The sequence below is a fragment of the Artemia franciscana genome, chromosome 19 (assembly GCF_032884065.1).
Source record: "Artemia franciscana chromosome 19, ASM3288406v1, whole genome shotgun sequence".
In the NCBI taxonomy this organism is placed as follows: Eukaryota; Metazoa; Arthropoda; class Branchiopoda; order Anostraca; family Artemiidae; genus Artemia; species Artemia franciscana.
This window is the reverse complement of record NC_088881.1, coordinates 3,863,820-3,881,129: the sequence shown is the minus strand read 5'-3', so window position 1 is coordinate 3,881,129 and position 17,310 is coordinate 3,863,820. Positions and strand designations below refer to the sequence as shown.

Below are 17,310 nucleotides of genomic sequence, written 5' to 3'. Positions count from 1 at the left end.
CATACAAGCAACTCGACTTAGCACTGGCGAAATTTAACTATCCATTGTGGCCTATACGAATTCTAAAAATTACGAAAAATGATGGAAAGTGAATAAAGTATTTGATTTTCTGCTACGGGGATCATTACGAGCAAATTGTTTCTGAGAGTAATCTAGTACCGTATGAAAGCAATATCCAAGTAGCTTCTACTAAAACTGCGAAAAAACGTTAAATTCGCATTTGATGAACGTTAACGTTTTTCTGACATTTAAAGGCCAATTTCAAACGCATTTTCTGCCCTAAGAGTATCCGATGAAGCTTCTACATCACCCAATTCACATTCTGCTTTATTTACACGAATATTCGTTACAGAACAAAAGGTAGAAAAAACTAGAAAATATATTTGTTTCAGAGATATCTCGTTAGGTTTCTGCAAAGAGTAACACGAGAGCGAAATCTGGCCTTAAAGACTACTGAGACTATAATTAATGAGTTGTACAATTCTGTGTCATTGGAGTTCAATCCCATCTTAGACCGTATTGAACGAGAGCTGAAAGCATTTAGAATGCAAACCCTGAATCTGGAGAATCGAATCGAAAAAATCGAAGTCAAGCTTGACGACATAAATCAAGAAAATATCTTGGACAGTCTTGTTTTCAACAGTCTGAAACAAACGCCAGGAGCTGACCTTAAAACGACTTTGCTCAATGTCCTATCAACACTGACGGGTGTTACTGGTATCAGTTCTGGCGAATTATCGAACGTTTTCCGACGACAAAGTTGCCCCAGTATTAGTGCAATTTGCAAGCAAAGAAGTTGCTCGGAAATGCTTCTCACAGAAGTCTAAACTAGCTGATTCGGGCATCTTTGTGTCAGAATCCCTTACAAAGCAACGTCGTGATTTGCTAAATGCCGCATGGGATCGGTTTGGTGTCAAAAATGTATGGACTGACCGCGGTAACATACTAGTGAAGTCACCAGGTGAGCCGGCAGCGCGGAAAACAAGATCCCTTGGTGAATGCATTTTAAATAGTATTTGTGTTGTTTTTTCGTCGTTTTTTTTTCTTTCTCTTGTATTGCTTTTTTCTGTCCTTTTTCTTACTACTTTTTCGGTATTTTTTTTTTTTTTCATTATTACTCTCAAAAACTATCAATTCTCAGTCCTGCATTTTCTTTTCTTACTTTTTTTCATTTAGAGAATTTGTTGTGTTCGTGTATTTTCGCTATTTTTACTCTTTTCATTATTAATCTAAAAAATTGTTGATTCTCCGTCTTACACTCTTTTCTGTCTTTACTTATTATATGTTCTTGTCAATTGTTATACACTGATGCTATTTTTTTTTCGTGTCTTCTTTCTTATGTTTTTGCCGGAAAATTTGTTGCCATTACCTAGCCCTAATACTGAATCCACGATTATCTCCAAGCTATCACGGCGTATTCAGACAAAAGTGAGTACTAGATTGAACTTGCTTGTAATAATACATTAAATACATTAAATCATTCTGGTGGTTTTTCTGTCCTGGGTCGTCTTGAGCTTTTCGAAAAAGAGCCGTTAGATTTAGAAGAGGTATTGATTGAGGGAAGTGGGAATATGCGGCCAGACGATTATTTAGGGGTTGTTGATAAAAATAAGACTAAATATAGAAGTAGATTGTTTGGGCGGTTGGCTCTCAGTTGGGGTCGGTGAGCTCTCAGTTACATAGTTAAATATTCAAGACCCTTGTTCGTCTATTGATAAATTTAAATTCCTTCTTTGTGAGTCACATTCATCCTCTAAGTAATCGGATTATGTGAAACATTTTTTAATGATATTAATGCTTCATTGGTTGATATTCCAGGTTAAAGTATCATGGCAATTTGTGGATGATTTTAATATGCCTGATTTGGCGGGCCCCTCAAGGTTTTTTTTAAATACACAAAGAAACTATTGGGTAACAACTAAAGAAATCCTTATTTGGCGGGCACCTGAAGGTTTTTTCCTGGCCCTCGCGGCTTTTTAATTAATGAAAGAAACTATTTGGTAATTAACATGTACTTCGTTTAGAAAAAATACCTATCATGTAACATGCACCCGTATCTCTTAGAAAATATTCCCTACTACGTAACATGCACCTGCATAGGAAAGAAAACACCTGTGTCTTGCCCAAAGGAAATCACCATTAAACCTTCTACGTTATCTTAATTCATTAAAGGAAGAAAAGAGTAGTGGCTATGGGCCCATGTAAAAGTCTTATGGGGATACTACTCTAGTGAAGAAAATTTTCATTTGAAACTGGTTTGGGAATGGTAACCATGATCTCGAATAATCTTATTGGTAAACTTAAGATAAGGTAATCCTAAGATAGCCTGAAAAACCTAGAAAATAGTGTAAGATTGAAATGAAGACTGCACCAGGGAAATCATCACTGTAGAAGACCCGAAGCTAAAAAGTTGCAGCGGCCCACCTAGAGCAACAAGGATTTTTTTTCTTTTATGGAGAGCACCAATGTATTCTCTTTGTTTATTCTTGTTTTTTTTTATTGCAAGATTGATTTTTATTAAAAGATTCTTATTTTTAATATAGCACTTCATTCGTTTTTAGCCTTTTTCATTTTTTGTTTTAAATTGCTTGAGAGGATTTTGTTTAGAAATGTATAATTCTAGCAGCAGTTTTGTTCAAACTTGTGCCTGAGGAAAGGGGGTTCGCCCCTTAAATTGGTCCTAAGGCATCCTCAATGCATGCATTTTGACCTAGAAATATGCTTTCTAAGTGATTATAACCCCTCTCTCACAGATAACTCTTCCTTTACTGAGGGTTGAAAGCGTGCTTATCTATGCTAATCTGCTTGATGACCTTTCACTGATGGAAAGCAATAGACAACCAAACTTAGTGTTTTTCACCTATGGTCTTATACTCTCTTTAAAAGTGACTATAAAACACACACTGGAAAGCTGTGGAACTTCAAATTTTCATCAAATTAGTATTTTTTCAAACTTTCTTGAGCTTATCCCCCCTTTCTCCCTCTCTCAGGGGCCCATTCACCTTCGGCTTAAAACACCTACAGGCCCAGTTTAGAAAACAATATCTTACTTAGTCCCAGTGCCTTTTGTTAAATCTTGGGTGGTTTGTAATAAGCAATCAACCACCTTTTGTTGTTGTCTTTGAAGTTGCACCCCTCCCCCTCGTCAAAAAAATACCTGGAGTCAGGTGTTAATAAAATGGTGACAAAATAAAGGCAAAAAATGAATAACTTACGCCGGGTTCAATTCTGTAAGACACAGGTTGTCCATATTCTCTCCTTAGTTCATACATGGTATGATGGATCAAATCTGAGAAAAAAAAATTGATAAGGTTAGATTGTCATTTAAGTTCACCAAGTTTTTTTTTCTTATTTTTATTTTTTTTGTAGAAAAAGCACAAAATTACCAAAATCAGGCCATTTACATAAACCGAAACTAAAATTAGTTTTTGCTAATTTTCACAATCCCTTGCTCTTCACGCTAAAGCTTTTAATTGTTTTAAAAAGTAGAATTGTGGCAAAAAGTCAAACTTTAGCGTAAAGAGGTAGGGGTTGTGGAGGGAACAACCCATTTCATATACGGAGTAATTTCTGTTTGTTTTAAGTTTTAATGTCGCTCCTTACTTTCAGCTAAAAAAATTAGTTTTTTTCATTTAATTTCTGAACGTTTTTGAATTAATGCATGTTTGGTTTTGGCTCTCCGCACATAAATTATTAAAACGAAATTTGTATATTAATTCTTTTTTTGGCTAAATGGCTTTCTCTTAGTTTTGATCAGACGATTTTGAGAAATAAGGGGCGGAGAAGGCGGTCTAGTTGCCCTCCAATTTTTCGGTTACTTAAAAAGGCAACTAGAACTTTTAATTTTTAACGAACGTTTTTATTAGTAAAAAAAAAGGTAACTTAAGAATTAACTTACATAACAAACTTTCATAATCTTACATTTTTATTATGTATACGAGGGGGTTTGTACCCTCGTTAATACCTCGCTCTTTAAGCTGAATCGTAAGTTTTGTCCCAATTCTTTAAGAATGACCCCTGAATCAGAAAGGCCGTAGAATAAATAGTTGAAATTACTAAAAATACTTTAGCATAAAGAGCAAGGTATTTATCTCCTCCTAAATACCTCACTCTTTATGCTAAAGTATTTTTAGAACCCGTCATATGCGTAATAATCTCTGTTCGTTTCCCGTTTCAATGCTACTCCTTCCTTTTATTTGAAAAAACGTTTTCATGTTTATTTTTCATTGTTTTCTTATAGTAATGCTAGAAAATCCTGCACCCTTTTCATTTAATTTTTCTTCCCCCATGACTGATTCCTCCAAGGAAAGATCCTCCAACATAGCCCCCTCTCCCCAGCCCCACCCCCAAACAAAATAAAATCCCCCTGAAAACTTCTGTACACTTCCCAATAACCATTACTATATGTAAACACTGGTCAAAGTTTGTAACTTGCAGCCCCTCCCCCAGGGATTGTGGGGAGTAAGTCTTCCCCAAAGACATAGTTATTATGGTTTTCGACTGTGCATGGCTATCTCAAAATTTTGATCCTTTGACTTTGGGAAAATAATGAGCGTTGGAGGGGGCCTAAATGCCCTCCAATTTTTTTGGTCACTTAAAAAGGGCACTAAAACCTTTCATTTCCGTTAGAGTGAGCCCTCTTGCGACATTCTAGGACGACTTGGTCGATACGGTGACCTCTGGGGAAAAGAAAAAAAAACAAACAAATAAACAAGCACCCGTGATTTATATTCTGGCAAAAAATACAAATTCCACATTTTTGAATATATGAGCTTGAAACTTCTACAGTACGGTTCTCTGATACGCTGAATCTGATGGTGTCATTTTCAGCTTATTTTCAGGCCTCCTTCCACCAAACACATGATTGGCCCCGGGAAGGGTATCATAATGTTTCAAATAACCGGATAGCCAAAATGAAATATGACCACCTTTTTTACGTATCTCTGGACGGTGGGAAATTATCATAATATAGGGCCCTTGTCATTGGAGCTAGGTAATTTATGTTATCCTCGGCGGAATGGTGTTATATCCTATTATTTTTGGATTTAAGCCTATCATCCGTTAGCAAGGGATTATAGTTTCGTTACAGTAAATTAAATATAAAAAAACTAGTTTTTTTAACTGAAAGTAAGGAGCGACATTAACACTTAAAACGAACAGAAATTACTCCGTGTATAAAAGGGGCTGTTCCCTTCTCAACGCCCTGCTCTTGACGCTAAAGTTTGACTCTTTCTCTCAATTCTACTTTATTATTCTACAGTAAATCTAGAGTAAAACCTTTAGCGTAAAGAGCGGGGCGTTGATGAGGAAGCAGCCCCTTTCATAAACGAAGCAATTTCTGTTCGTTTTAAGTTTTAATGTCCCTCCTTACTTTCAGTTATTCTACGAATTTTAGGGGGTGTTTCCCGCTATTTTCTTAAATAAGGCAAATTTTCTCAGGATCGTAACTTTTGATGGGTAAGACTAAACTTGATGTAACTTATATATTAAAAATCAGTATTAAAATGCGATTCTTTTGATGTAGCTATTGATATCAAAATTCAATTTTTTAGAGTTTTGGTTACTATTGAGCCGGGTCGCTCCTTACTACAGTTCGTGGTAACGAACTGTAGTAAACCCTTGTCTTGAGATAAAATAAATAAAAACTAATCAAATTAAAAAAAAATAAATAAAAAAGACTTTGTGGAACCACTTGTTGTTTCTAACTGGCAAAACCCCTGTAATTACTGAACGAACGGAAGACAGGTTAATCGATTAATGTTGATTAATAGTATTTATAGTACATATCTTTTTATCTAATTCAGAAACCGAGCCGGTAAAACCGATACATTTACCGCCAAAGGGCGAGGTTTTAGAAGGTTAAAACTTCAGTAGTTTTAATGTCAGCAATTTCATCTTCCTCCATTCACTAATTTTCTTAATGATTTTTTATTAATCTGTTTTTTAATACTTTCAAAATACTTAATTCTGATGAGGAATTGAATTTTTAATCAAGAAGTTCAATAATAATCGAAAAAATAAAGATTAGAATTACTTAAATTTAATTAAGAGAAATTAGTCTTTTTAACATATTCTCATTAATTATATTGTTTTAATTGTCCAATATAAATAGTGATCCAATCCAACGGCGGCGCGTCACACCATGATTTTACAGATTTTATTTTTATTTACAAATAAACTGGAGAGAGAACCCCCCCCCCTTAAGACGGCTCTTCTCTTGATCTAAGAAATAACAGATATAAGTTTATAGCTATTGAGGAGAAAACTTTTGGTCGTGTTTTTCGGAACAATCCATTTTCGAGACGACTAGTATTTGTTCCATTCTTTTTTAGTGCGTTGGGGTCTTCTTAGCCTAAAGAATAGTGCAAGTCCATTGACAAATTAAGTTTTTGGGCCATTTCAGACCCCAATCATAGAATTTGTTAGTGATTAGGGTGACATAGGCCTTGAATTTTCGGATGCAAATTTAAAGCTGTTCGAGTGAAAAGTCTTTCGCACTTCATTCTTGTAAAAAAAAAAATATTGAGCTTCCCTTAGCTCGAAGACTCAATGATATACATTTATACATGGGCCAAAAGAAATTTTTGCCCTTTTTGGACTTCATAATTTAAGAGGTCGATACTACCCGCACAGAATGTTTTTTTGTATAATAGGGCTCCCATGCTGACGGGCCTTGCGAGTCAAGTTTGAAGCAAACAGCGTTACAAAGAATATTTCAGAGACAAAGAGTCTATGAGCTTATTTTCAGGCCTCCTTCCACCAAACACATGATTGGCCCCGGGAAGGGTATCATAATGTTTCAAATAACCGGATAGCCAAAATCAAATATGACCACCTTTTTTACGTATCTCTGGACGGTGGGAAATTATCATAATATAGGGCCTTTGTCATTGGAGCTAGGTAATTTATATTATCCTCGGCGGAATATTATTGGGCTTTCTTCCAATGTTTATTGATGCCATATGTTTATTGATGCGATATCATTAGGGGTTACTTTTATTAACTTACTTTTGTTAAATTACTTCACGCAAATCGGAACAGTGACTTAACAAGTGAGGACCTAAGAAAAATCTGCAGTATTACGCATTATGCTTTTTATTAAATAAAAAAAAAAAAAGTTTTTTCAACTGAAAGTAAGGAGCGACATTAAAACGAGCAGAAATTACTTCGTATATGAAAGGGGCTGCCTCCTCATCAACACCCCGCTCTTTACACTAAAGTTTGACTCTTTCTCTCAACTCTTCTTTTTAAAACAGTAAAAAAATTTAGCGTAAAGAGCGGGGCGTTGATGAGGAGGCGGCCCCTTTCATATACGAAGTAATTTCTGTTCGTTTTAAGTTTTAATGTCGCTCCTTACTTTCAGTTGAAAAAACTTGTTTTTTTTATTTAATTTCTGAATGTTTTTGAATCAATACATGTTTTGATTTTGGCTCTCCGCAGAGGAATTTGCATAATTTTTTTTTTTTTTTGCTAAATGGCTTTCTTATTATTTTGATCGAATGATTTTGAGAAAAAAAGAGCGGGGAGGAAGCCTAGTTGCCCTCCAATTTTTGGTTAATTAAAAAGCCAACTAGAACTTTTAATTTTTTACAAAACTTTTTATTAGTAAAAGATATACGTAACTTATAAATTAGCTTACGTAAAGAATTTTTTATTCTCATGTTTTTATTACATATATGAGAGGGTTCGCACCCTCGTCAGTACCTCTCTCTTTACACCAAATCTTAAATTTTGTCCCAATTCATTAAGAATGACCCCTGAATCACAAAAGCCGTAGAATAAATAGTTGACATTACTAAAAATACTTTAGCGTAAAGAGCGAGGTATTAGGAGGAGGTGAGCCCCTCATATGGGTAATAATTTCTGTTAGTTTTAAGTTTCAATGCTGCTCCTTACTTCCAGCTGAAAAAACTTTCATATTTATTTTTTCATTGTTTTTTTTTAAATAATGCTAGTAAATCCTGCGCTCCCTTCATGAAAATTTTCTTCCCCCATGACAAATTCCTCGATGGAAAGTTCCCCCAGTATATCCCCCTCTTCTCAACCACTCCCCCAACCAAAAAATCCTCGTGAAAACGCTTGTACACTTCCCAATAACCATTACTATATGTAAGCGCTGGTCAAAGTTTGTAACTTGTAGCCCCTCCCACGGGGACTGTGGAGGAGTAAGTCGTCTCCAAAGACATAGTTATAAGGTGTTTCGACTACGCTGAATAAAATGGCTATCTCAGAATTTTGATCCGTTGACTCTGGGAAAATAATTAGCGTGGGAGGGGGCCTAGGTGCCCTCCAATTTTTTGGTCACTTAAAAAGGGCACTAGAACTTTTCATTTCCGTTAGAATGAGCCCTCTCGTAACATTCTAGGACAACTGGGTCGATACGATCACCCCTGGGGGAAAAAAACAACAAAAAACAAACAAACAAATAAACACGCATCCGTGATCTGCCTTCTGGCAAAAAACACAAAATTCCACATTTTTGTAGATAGGAGCTTGAAACTTCTACTGTAGAGTTCTCTGTTACGCTAAATCTGATGGTGTAATTTTCGTTAAGATTCAATGACTTTTAGGGGGTGTTTTCCCGTATTTTCTAAAATAACGCAAATTTTCTCAGGCTCGTAACTTTTGATGCTTAATACTAAACTTAATGAAACGTATATATTTAAAATCAGCATTAAAATGCGATTCTTTTGATGTAGCTATTTGTATCAAAATTCCATTTTTTAGAGTTTTGGTTTCTATTGAGCCGGGTCGCTCCTTACTACAGTTCGTTACCACGAACTGTTTGATTATTGTTGATTAAGCTAACGGTCTTTTCTAAAATTCAACAGGAAACACAGAACTAGAAAACGTGCCTTATTAAAGGTAATAACATTAAGCTTAATGTTTTATTAACATTATGCTGATTGATAATTATTAACATTAATGCTGACTTGTGGTAGTTTTACGTTGCCTTATTAAAGGTAATAACATTAAGCTGATTAAGAGCCGTGTCAAATAAAATCGTTTCTTTTAATTAAATAAAAGGTAATTGCTGACACATACAGAACGAAGCGAAGAATATAAAAGACCACCAAAAAAAGAACAAGTTAGTTTGAGGTGTAAACCATGATCTTCTTTTGTGTTTTTTCGTTTATTCTAATTTCAAGAATTTGTGCACAAGCCTCGAAACATACCATAGAAATTGACTACAATGAACTGAAGGATCATATGACCTTTTTCAAAAAATTTTCTGACCAACTTTATGTTGCCATATCTAGCAGTGGCAAAATAGAGTTTCAATTGGCATTATGGCCTCTCACGGCATTTATCTCAGGAATATAGAAAGGGATTTAGGAGGGTGCAGCACCACTCATATATGGAATAATTTTTATCTTTTTCTGTTAATTTTGTCTTTCGCTTGCTCTGTACTTTAAGTTACAAAAACTCATTTTTTAAAATTTCGATTTCTGTTTGTTAATCAGATCATGCCGGAAAATCCGACTCCCTCAAGGTGGTTTCAGGTACCGTCCCCTCTCCCCACTCTGCGCCCTCCGACACTCTTTCATAACAAGTGATTGCAAATTAAAAAAGCTTAGTATTCTTATTAAACGGCCATTGTGTTTCAGGAGTCGTTCTTAGAGAATTGGGACAAAAAGTAAAACTTGCTTAAAGAGCAAGGTCTTGTGGAGGGAGAAACCCCTTTCATATACATTATAATTTCTGTTCGTTTCAGTTTTGATGTTGCCCCTTACTTTTAGTTCAATAATTTTAAATTAATTTCAGATCACTTTTAATACAACCGAGAAATCCAGCTCCCCCTCCACGAAAAATTCCTTCACCCACGGAAAAAGTCCACCGTGGAAAGTTGTTTTCATGCAAAGATGTCCTCCCCCCCTTTTCAGGAGAATTCCCCTAAGACAATTCCTTTCTAGCTGAAAATTCCACCCAGAAAGTTTCTTGTAGATGATCTAGGGTGAAAAATTTTCTTAGCGCACTTTCTTTAATCACTTCTTTTAATCACTTTAATCTCTTTAATCACACGGGAAAATCACTTTAATTTCTGAATGTTTTTAAAATAATGTCGGTAATCCCCTTCTCGGTGGAAAAGTTTCCCAGAACAAAACCAGCAAAGGGGTTTCTCCAGCCAAGGTTCTTAGGGGGAAGGGGCACAAAAGAAACTTAAAAAACGCATCAAAACTGTGAAACTGATATCTACTCCCTTACGATTTCTGGGAATATTTCCGGTCTACCCTGTTATTGTGAAAATAAAGAAAAACACAAAACCCTAAAATGATCAGAATTTATTCCTTAGAGGAGGAGAACTGTCCATTCCTCATCCACTCCTCCACCTCAAGGTTGCACCTTCGGAATGTGGTCATTGGATCAGATATTGAAATTTCTAGTCCTTGACATTAATGGCCCATTACAACAATCCCTTGACATTACGGCTATTTGCACCAAGAAGTAAAAAAACAAAAAACATTACATTCATTTCAGCACTCATTTCCTTAATGTCAATACAACGTAAGGTATTTCACTCGATGAGATTCATAAAATGACTGAATCTGGACTGAAACTCCATACAAAAATCTTAAAGCATCAAGGTACGAATCAGGTAAATTGAAATTAAAACGTTCACACCAGTGGAATATTACACTCATGTATGAATCATATTTGATAAATTTTAACCACGTGCTACCTCTATTCATCGAATTAGGCAGAAAGGCATAACTTAAAGAGTGGCAACTGCCACTGGTGCTGACAAAAAAACTATCAACGTATTCTAGCGTTGGCGGAGAGATTTCCAAGCGCAATCTAGCGTAGTGAAATTGGTAAAATTTGGGTAGCAATGAAATGTCTGCTCTCAATTTCTAAAAGAAAATAATCACAAAGCTGGAAAAAATGTCAGGTACCCTTATTCTTTACAAGCCACTTTACCCACCTTCAATAAAAAATATTTTCCTTTAAATTCCAGCTTGATCGCCATTGGACAAAACAAGGCATACTTACCAAACTACACACAAGAATCTTCACCTATTGACATGAGACCATATGACATGAGATATTAACTGCATACAAACTATAATGAGCAATAGTCGCTTGAATTTAGGCAAAAAGTAAAAACGAACAAACACAATTTATACATACATATATATTGCTTATATATATATATATATATATATATATATATATATATATATATATATATATATATATATATATATACATATATATATACATATATATATATATATATATAAATACAATATATATATATATATACATATATATATATATATATATATATATATATATATATATATATATATATATATATATATATATATATATACATATATATATATATACATATATATATATACATATATATATATATATATATATATATATATATATATATATATATATATATATATATATATACATAATATCTATATATATACATAATATATATAATAATATATATATATATATATATATATATATATATATATATATATATATATATATATATATATATATATATATATATATATATATATATATATATATAATATATATATATATATATATATATATATATATATATATATATATATATATATATATATATATATATATATATATATATATATATATATATATATATATATATCTATATATATAAAAATAAGTTGTCTGTGGATCTGTGGATGGATCAGGTGACGTCACCTGAAAAAACTGGATCAGGTGACGTCAAAACTGAAAAAACTAAAAAAAGGCAAAAAACTACAAATAAAACTAAAAACTAATAAAAAAAATAAAAAAGCTAAAAAACTAAAAAAACTAAAAAAAGGCAAAAACTACAAAAAAAAACTAAAAACTAATAAAAAAGCTAAAAAACTAAAAAAACTAAAAAAAGGCAAAAACTACAAAAAAACTAAAAACTAATAAAAAAAATAAAAAAGCTAAAAAACTAAAAAAACTAAAAAAAGGTAAAAAACTAAAAAAACTAAAAACTAAAAAAAAATAAAAAAAAAGGAAAAAACTGAAAAATAAGCTAAAATAAAGGTAAAAACCAATAAAAAACTAAAAAAAAACTGAAAAAAAACTAAAAAAAAAGGCAAAAACTACAAAAAAAAAACTAAAAACTAATAAAAAAAGTAAAAAAGCTAAAAAACTAAAAAAACTAAAAAAACTAAAAAAAGGTAAAAAACTAAAAAAAATAAAAAATAAAAAAAACTAAAAAAAAAGGAAAAAACTGAAAAATAAGCTAACATAAAGGTAAAAACCAATAAAAAACTAAAAAGAAAAAAAGGAAAAAACTAAAAAAAATTTTCATCTAAAAAACTAAAAAAAACTAAAAAAGGTAAAAACTAAAAGAACTAAAAAAGAAAAAAATAAATGACGACACTCAAAGAGAAAGCGACCAGGACAAAAGGAATGTTCGATTAGCAATCAACAAAGCACCGGGACACAGGGAGTATAAATGACGACCAGGACATAAGTAAAAAAAAAAATTAACAAAACTAAAAAGAAGGTAAAAACTACAAAAAAACTAAAAAGAAAAAAAACTAAAAACTAATAAAAAAACTAAAAAATCTAAAAATCTAAATAAACTAAAAAAGAAAAAAAAAGGAAAAAAATAAAGGAGAAAAACAAAACTAAAAAACGAATGTATATACAGACCGGTACACCGGGATACAAATGACGACCGGGACACAGGGAATATAAATGACGACCGGGACACAGGGACACAACTACAACGGGGACACCGGGGGAAACAGGGGGATATAAATGACGACCGGGACAAAAAAACTAAAAAGAAAAAAAAACTAAAAACTAATAAAAAAACTAAAAAATCTAAAAATCTAAATAAGTTAAAAAAGAAAAAAAAGGAAAAAAATAAAGGAGAAAAACAAAACTAAAAAACGAATGTATATACAGACCGGGACACCGGGATACAAATGACGACCGGGACACAGGGAATATAAATGACGACCGGGACACAGGGACACAACTACAACGGGGACACAGGGGGAAACAGGGGGATGTAAATGACGACCGGGACACCGGGACAGGGAATGGTCGATTAGCAATCACCATCAACAAAGCTCAAGGGCAATCATTAGAATCATGAGGTATAGATCTGAATACAGATTGTTTTCCCATGGACCATTATATGTTGCATGTTCAAGAGTCGGTAAACCTGACAATCTATTTATATGCAAAGACAATGGGACAGCAAAGAATGTTGTATATTCGCAAGTTTTACGTAGTTAAAACCATATATATATATATATATATATATATATATATATATATATATATATATATATATATATATATATATATATATATATCTATCTATATTCACAGGTGGGACATAGGGACACAACTACAATGGCGCGTAACTATTATGGCGCGTAACGACTTACGCACGCGGGGGGGCTTGGGGGGGCGCGAAGCGCCCCCACCAACTAGGTGTTGGGGTGGCGCGAAGCGCCACCCCAACAGCTAGTATATATATATATATATATATATATATATATATATATATATATATATATATATATATATATATGGTGTTGTGCTGAAGACGGCCCATGGGCAAAGGGCTGAAATATTCACTCAATTGAATTCCACTATCTTAAGAAAATTTCCGTTTTGTTTCTAAGTTGTGTTCGTTTGTTAAGGAAAGGGAGTGTGGTCTTCTTCGCTATTTACATTTAGCTTATGGGGAGCAGTTGACCTATCATATCTTTTATTTTATTAGTTTAGGTAAAAAAAATGCTAATATTATCGATCAACTAAAATTCTTAATATCCTGCAGAATCCAATCACTCCTTCGTAAGTTAAAAATACCTCACTTTTTTCTAATTATTCAGAATTAACCTTCCCCCAACTCCCCCAAAGAGAGCGGATCGGTTCTGGTTATGTCGATCACGTATCTAGGACTTGTGCTTATTTTCTCCCCAAGCTTCATCCCGATCCCTCCACTCTAAGCGCTTTCCAATATTTTAGGTCCCCCCAAACTCCCCCCAATGTCAACGAACCGGTCGGGATTTAAAATAAGAGCTCTGAGACACGATATCCTTCCAAACATCAAATTTCATTAAGATCTAATCACTCCATCATAAGTTAAAAATACCTCATTTCTTCTAATTTTTCGCAATTGACCCTCCCCCAACTCCTCCAAAGAGAGCAAATCTGTTCCGGTTATGTCAATAGGACTTGTGCTTATTTTTCCCAAATTTTCCCACCAAGTTTCATTCCGATCCCTCCACTTTCATAACAAGTGACTGCAAATTAAAAAAAAACATACTATTCTTATTAAACAGCAATTGTGTTCCAAGAGTCGTTCTTAGGGAACTGGGACAAAAAGTAAAACTTGCGTAAAGAGCAAGGTCTTGAGAAGGGGAAAACCCCTTTAATATAAGTAATAATTTGTGCTCGTTTCAGTTTTTATGTAGCTCCTTACTTTCAAATCGAGAATTCTTTTTAAATTAATTTCAGAAGGAGCCTTTTCCTCCTCAACGCCCCGCTCTTTATGCTAAAGTTCGACTCTTTCTCTTAACTCTATTTTTAAAACAGAGAGAAACTTTAGCGTAAAGAGCGCGGTGTTAAGGAGGAAAAGCCCCTTTCATATACGGAGTAACTTCTGTACGTTTTAAGTTTTAATGTTGCTCCTTACTTTCATTTTAAAAAAAGTTTTTTTTATTTAATTTCTGGACGTTTCTGAATTAATGCATGTTTTGATCTTGGCTCTCTGCACATAAATAATCAAAAAAAAAATTCATATTAATGAATTGCGATTAATCGGAAAATTTTGAGAAAAAGGAGTGAGGGAGGAGGTCTAGTTGCCCTCCAATTTTTTGATTTCTTATAAAAGCAACTAGAATTGTTAATTTTTTACAAATGTTTTCATTGGTAAAAAATATACGTAACTTACGAATTAACATACGTAACGAACTTCTATATTCGTTTGTTTTTATTGCGTATGTGAGGGTGTTCAAACCTCGTCGATACCTCGCTCTTTACAGTAAAGCTTAAATTTTGTCCCAATTCCTTAAGAATGACCTCAGAACTACAAAGGCCGTATAATAAATAGTTGAAATTACTAAAAATACTTCAGCGTAAAGAGTGAGGTATAACGAGGAGGTAAACCCCTCATATTCGTAATAATTTTTGTTCGTTTTAAGTTTTACTGCTGCTCTTTACTTTCAGTAAAAAAAGAACTTTCATTTAAAACTTTCATTGAAATTCTCTTCCCCCATGAGAAGTTTCTCCATGGAAATATCCTCCAACTTAACCCCCCCCCCTCAAAAAAAAATCCCCCTGAAAATGTCTGTACACTTCCCAGTAACCATTACTATATGCAAACACAGGTCAAAGTTTGTAACTTGCAGCCCCTCCCAAAGGGACTGCGGGGGAGTAAGTTGTCCCTAAAGGTATAGTTATTAGGTTTTTCGACCATGGTGAATTAAATGGCTATCTCAGAATTTTGATCCGGTGACTTTTGGGAAAAAATGAGCGTGAGAGGGGGCCTAGGCGCCCTCCAATTTTTTTGTTCACATAAAAAGGGCACTAGAACTTTTAATTTCCGTTAGAATGAGCCCTCTCGCGACATTCTAGGACCTCTCAGTTGATACGATCACCCCTGGGAAAAAAACCAAATTAACACACATCCATGATCTGTCTTCTGGCAGAAAATACGAAATTCCACATTTTTGTAGATTTTATAACTGATCTTGATGAAACTTATATATTTAAAATCAGTATTAAAATGCGATTCTTTTGATGTAACTATTGGTATCAAAATTCCATTTTTTAGAGTTTCGGTTACTATTGAACCGGGTCGCTCCTTATTACAGTTCGTTACTACGAACTGTTTGATCAAAAATTTTTCTAATTAATTTCAGATCGCTTTTAGTAACACCGAGAAATCCGGCTTCCCCTTCCATGAAAAATTCCCTCACCCACGGAAAAAGTCCACCAATGAAAGTTGTTTTCATGTAAAAACGCCCTCCCTCCTTTTCAGGAAAATTCCCAAAAGACAATTCCTTTCTAGCTGAAAATTCCACCCAGAAAATTTCTTATAGATGATCTACGGTAAAAAATTTTCTTAGCGCACTTTCACTTGAAAATCACTTTAATTTCTGAATGTTTTTAAAATAAAGCCGGTAATCCCCTTTTCAGTGGAAAAGTTTCCCAGAAAAAAGCAGCAAAAGGGTGTTTTCCAGCAAAGGTTCTTAGGGAGGAGGGCACAAAAGAAACTTTAAAAAACGCATCAAAACTGTGAAACTGACATCTACTCCCTTACGATTTCTGGGAATATTTCCGGTCTACCCTGTTATTGTGAAAGTAAAGAAAAACACAAAACCCCAAAATGAGCAGAATTTATTCCGTAGAGGAGGAGGACTGTCCCTTCCTAATACACACCTCCACCTCAAGGTTGCACCTTCGGAATGTGCTCATTGGATCAGATATTGAAATTTCTAGTCCTTTTCGTGGGAGGTGGAATTTTCAGGGGGGATCCGAGGAGGGCTTCTAAGAGGTGTTTTTCGCAGGGGTATTTTATCCAGTGGGTGGGTATTTTCCAGGGAGGTTAACGCCGGCCACCGAAAAAGAACAAGCTACGATAAAACAAAGAACGCTAATTTTGTAACAAAAAATACTTGTCAAACATAAAAAGCAGATAAAAAGGCTGTGATATCATGTGAAAATAAAAAGCAGATAAAAAGAAGAAAAGAACAGAAACATATAACAATGAGAAAAAAGGGATTGCGAATAATCAAGTGAGGAGGAGAAGGTGAAAATCAGAACTGTTCATCATTAAAACTAAAAGTAATTAAAATATAACCTGTATTAGGCTGGACTCTTATTACCTGGATTTAGTTGGAGTAGCTTAAATACATTTGATTTTCTTTTGTTGAGCAGGAGGGGGGGTCAATTGTATTTGGTTTTACTTTTTAAAAATGTTGCTTTTAGTTTTCATATCTCTTTTGCATTATTCTTGTTGTTCCATTCTTCTGGTTTCGTATTGCTTTTGTTTTTATTCTTTCGTTGTATTAATATAAATGAATAAATAGATCATAAAACGAGTACAGCTTAAATTGAATTGCAAATCAAGCTTAAAACGAACAAAAATATTTTACTATTGTAGCATAAAGGAAACCCAAACCGAACAGAAACTAAATAAACAATCATAGCCAACATACATACACCATGTACTAACATAAATGAATAAATAAACCTTAAAACGAGTAAACTATTTAATTGAATATGCGAATCAAGATTGAGACAAAGAAAAATCAACTCAAAGAA

At 33.7% G+C, this 17,310-nt stretch overlaps 1 protein-coding gene across 2 annotated transcripts in view; it reads right to left on the bottom strand.

Moving 5' to 3' along the window:
- LOC136039172 (probable helicase senataxin) overlaps positions 1-17,310 on the bottom strand; it is a 133,775-nt gene that overhangs the window by 94,611 nt on the left and 21,854 nt on the right. Inside the window, exons 1-2 of one of the 2 annotated variants that reach the window (XM_065722685.1) lie at positions 10,469-10,606; positions 3,216-3,289 (exon numbers count right to left, since the gene is read on the bottom strand). In XM_065722685.1, the coding sequence (XP_065578757.1) occupies positions 3,216-3,272 (57 nt within the window). In that variant the 5' untranslated portion in view covers positions 3,273-3,289; positions 10,469-10,606. Of the gene's footprint in view, positions 1-3,215; positions 3,290-10,468; positions 10,607-17,310 lie in introns of those variants that run through there. The other variant, XM_065722686.1, reaches the window with a different exon arrangement.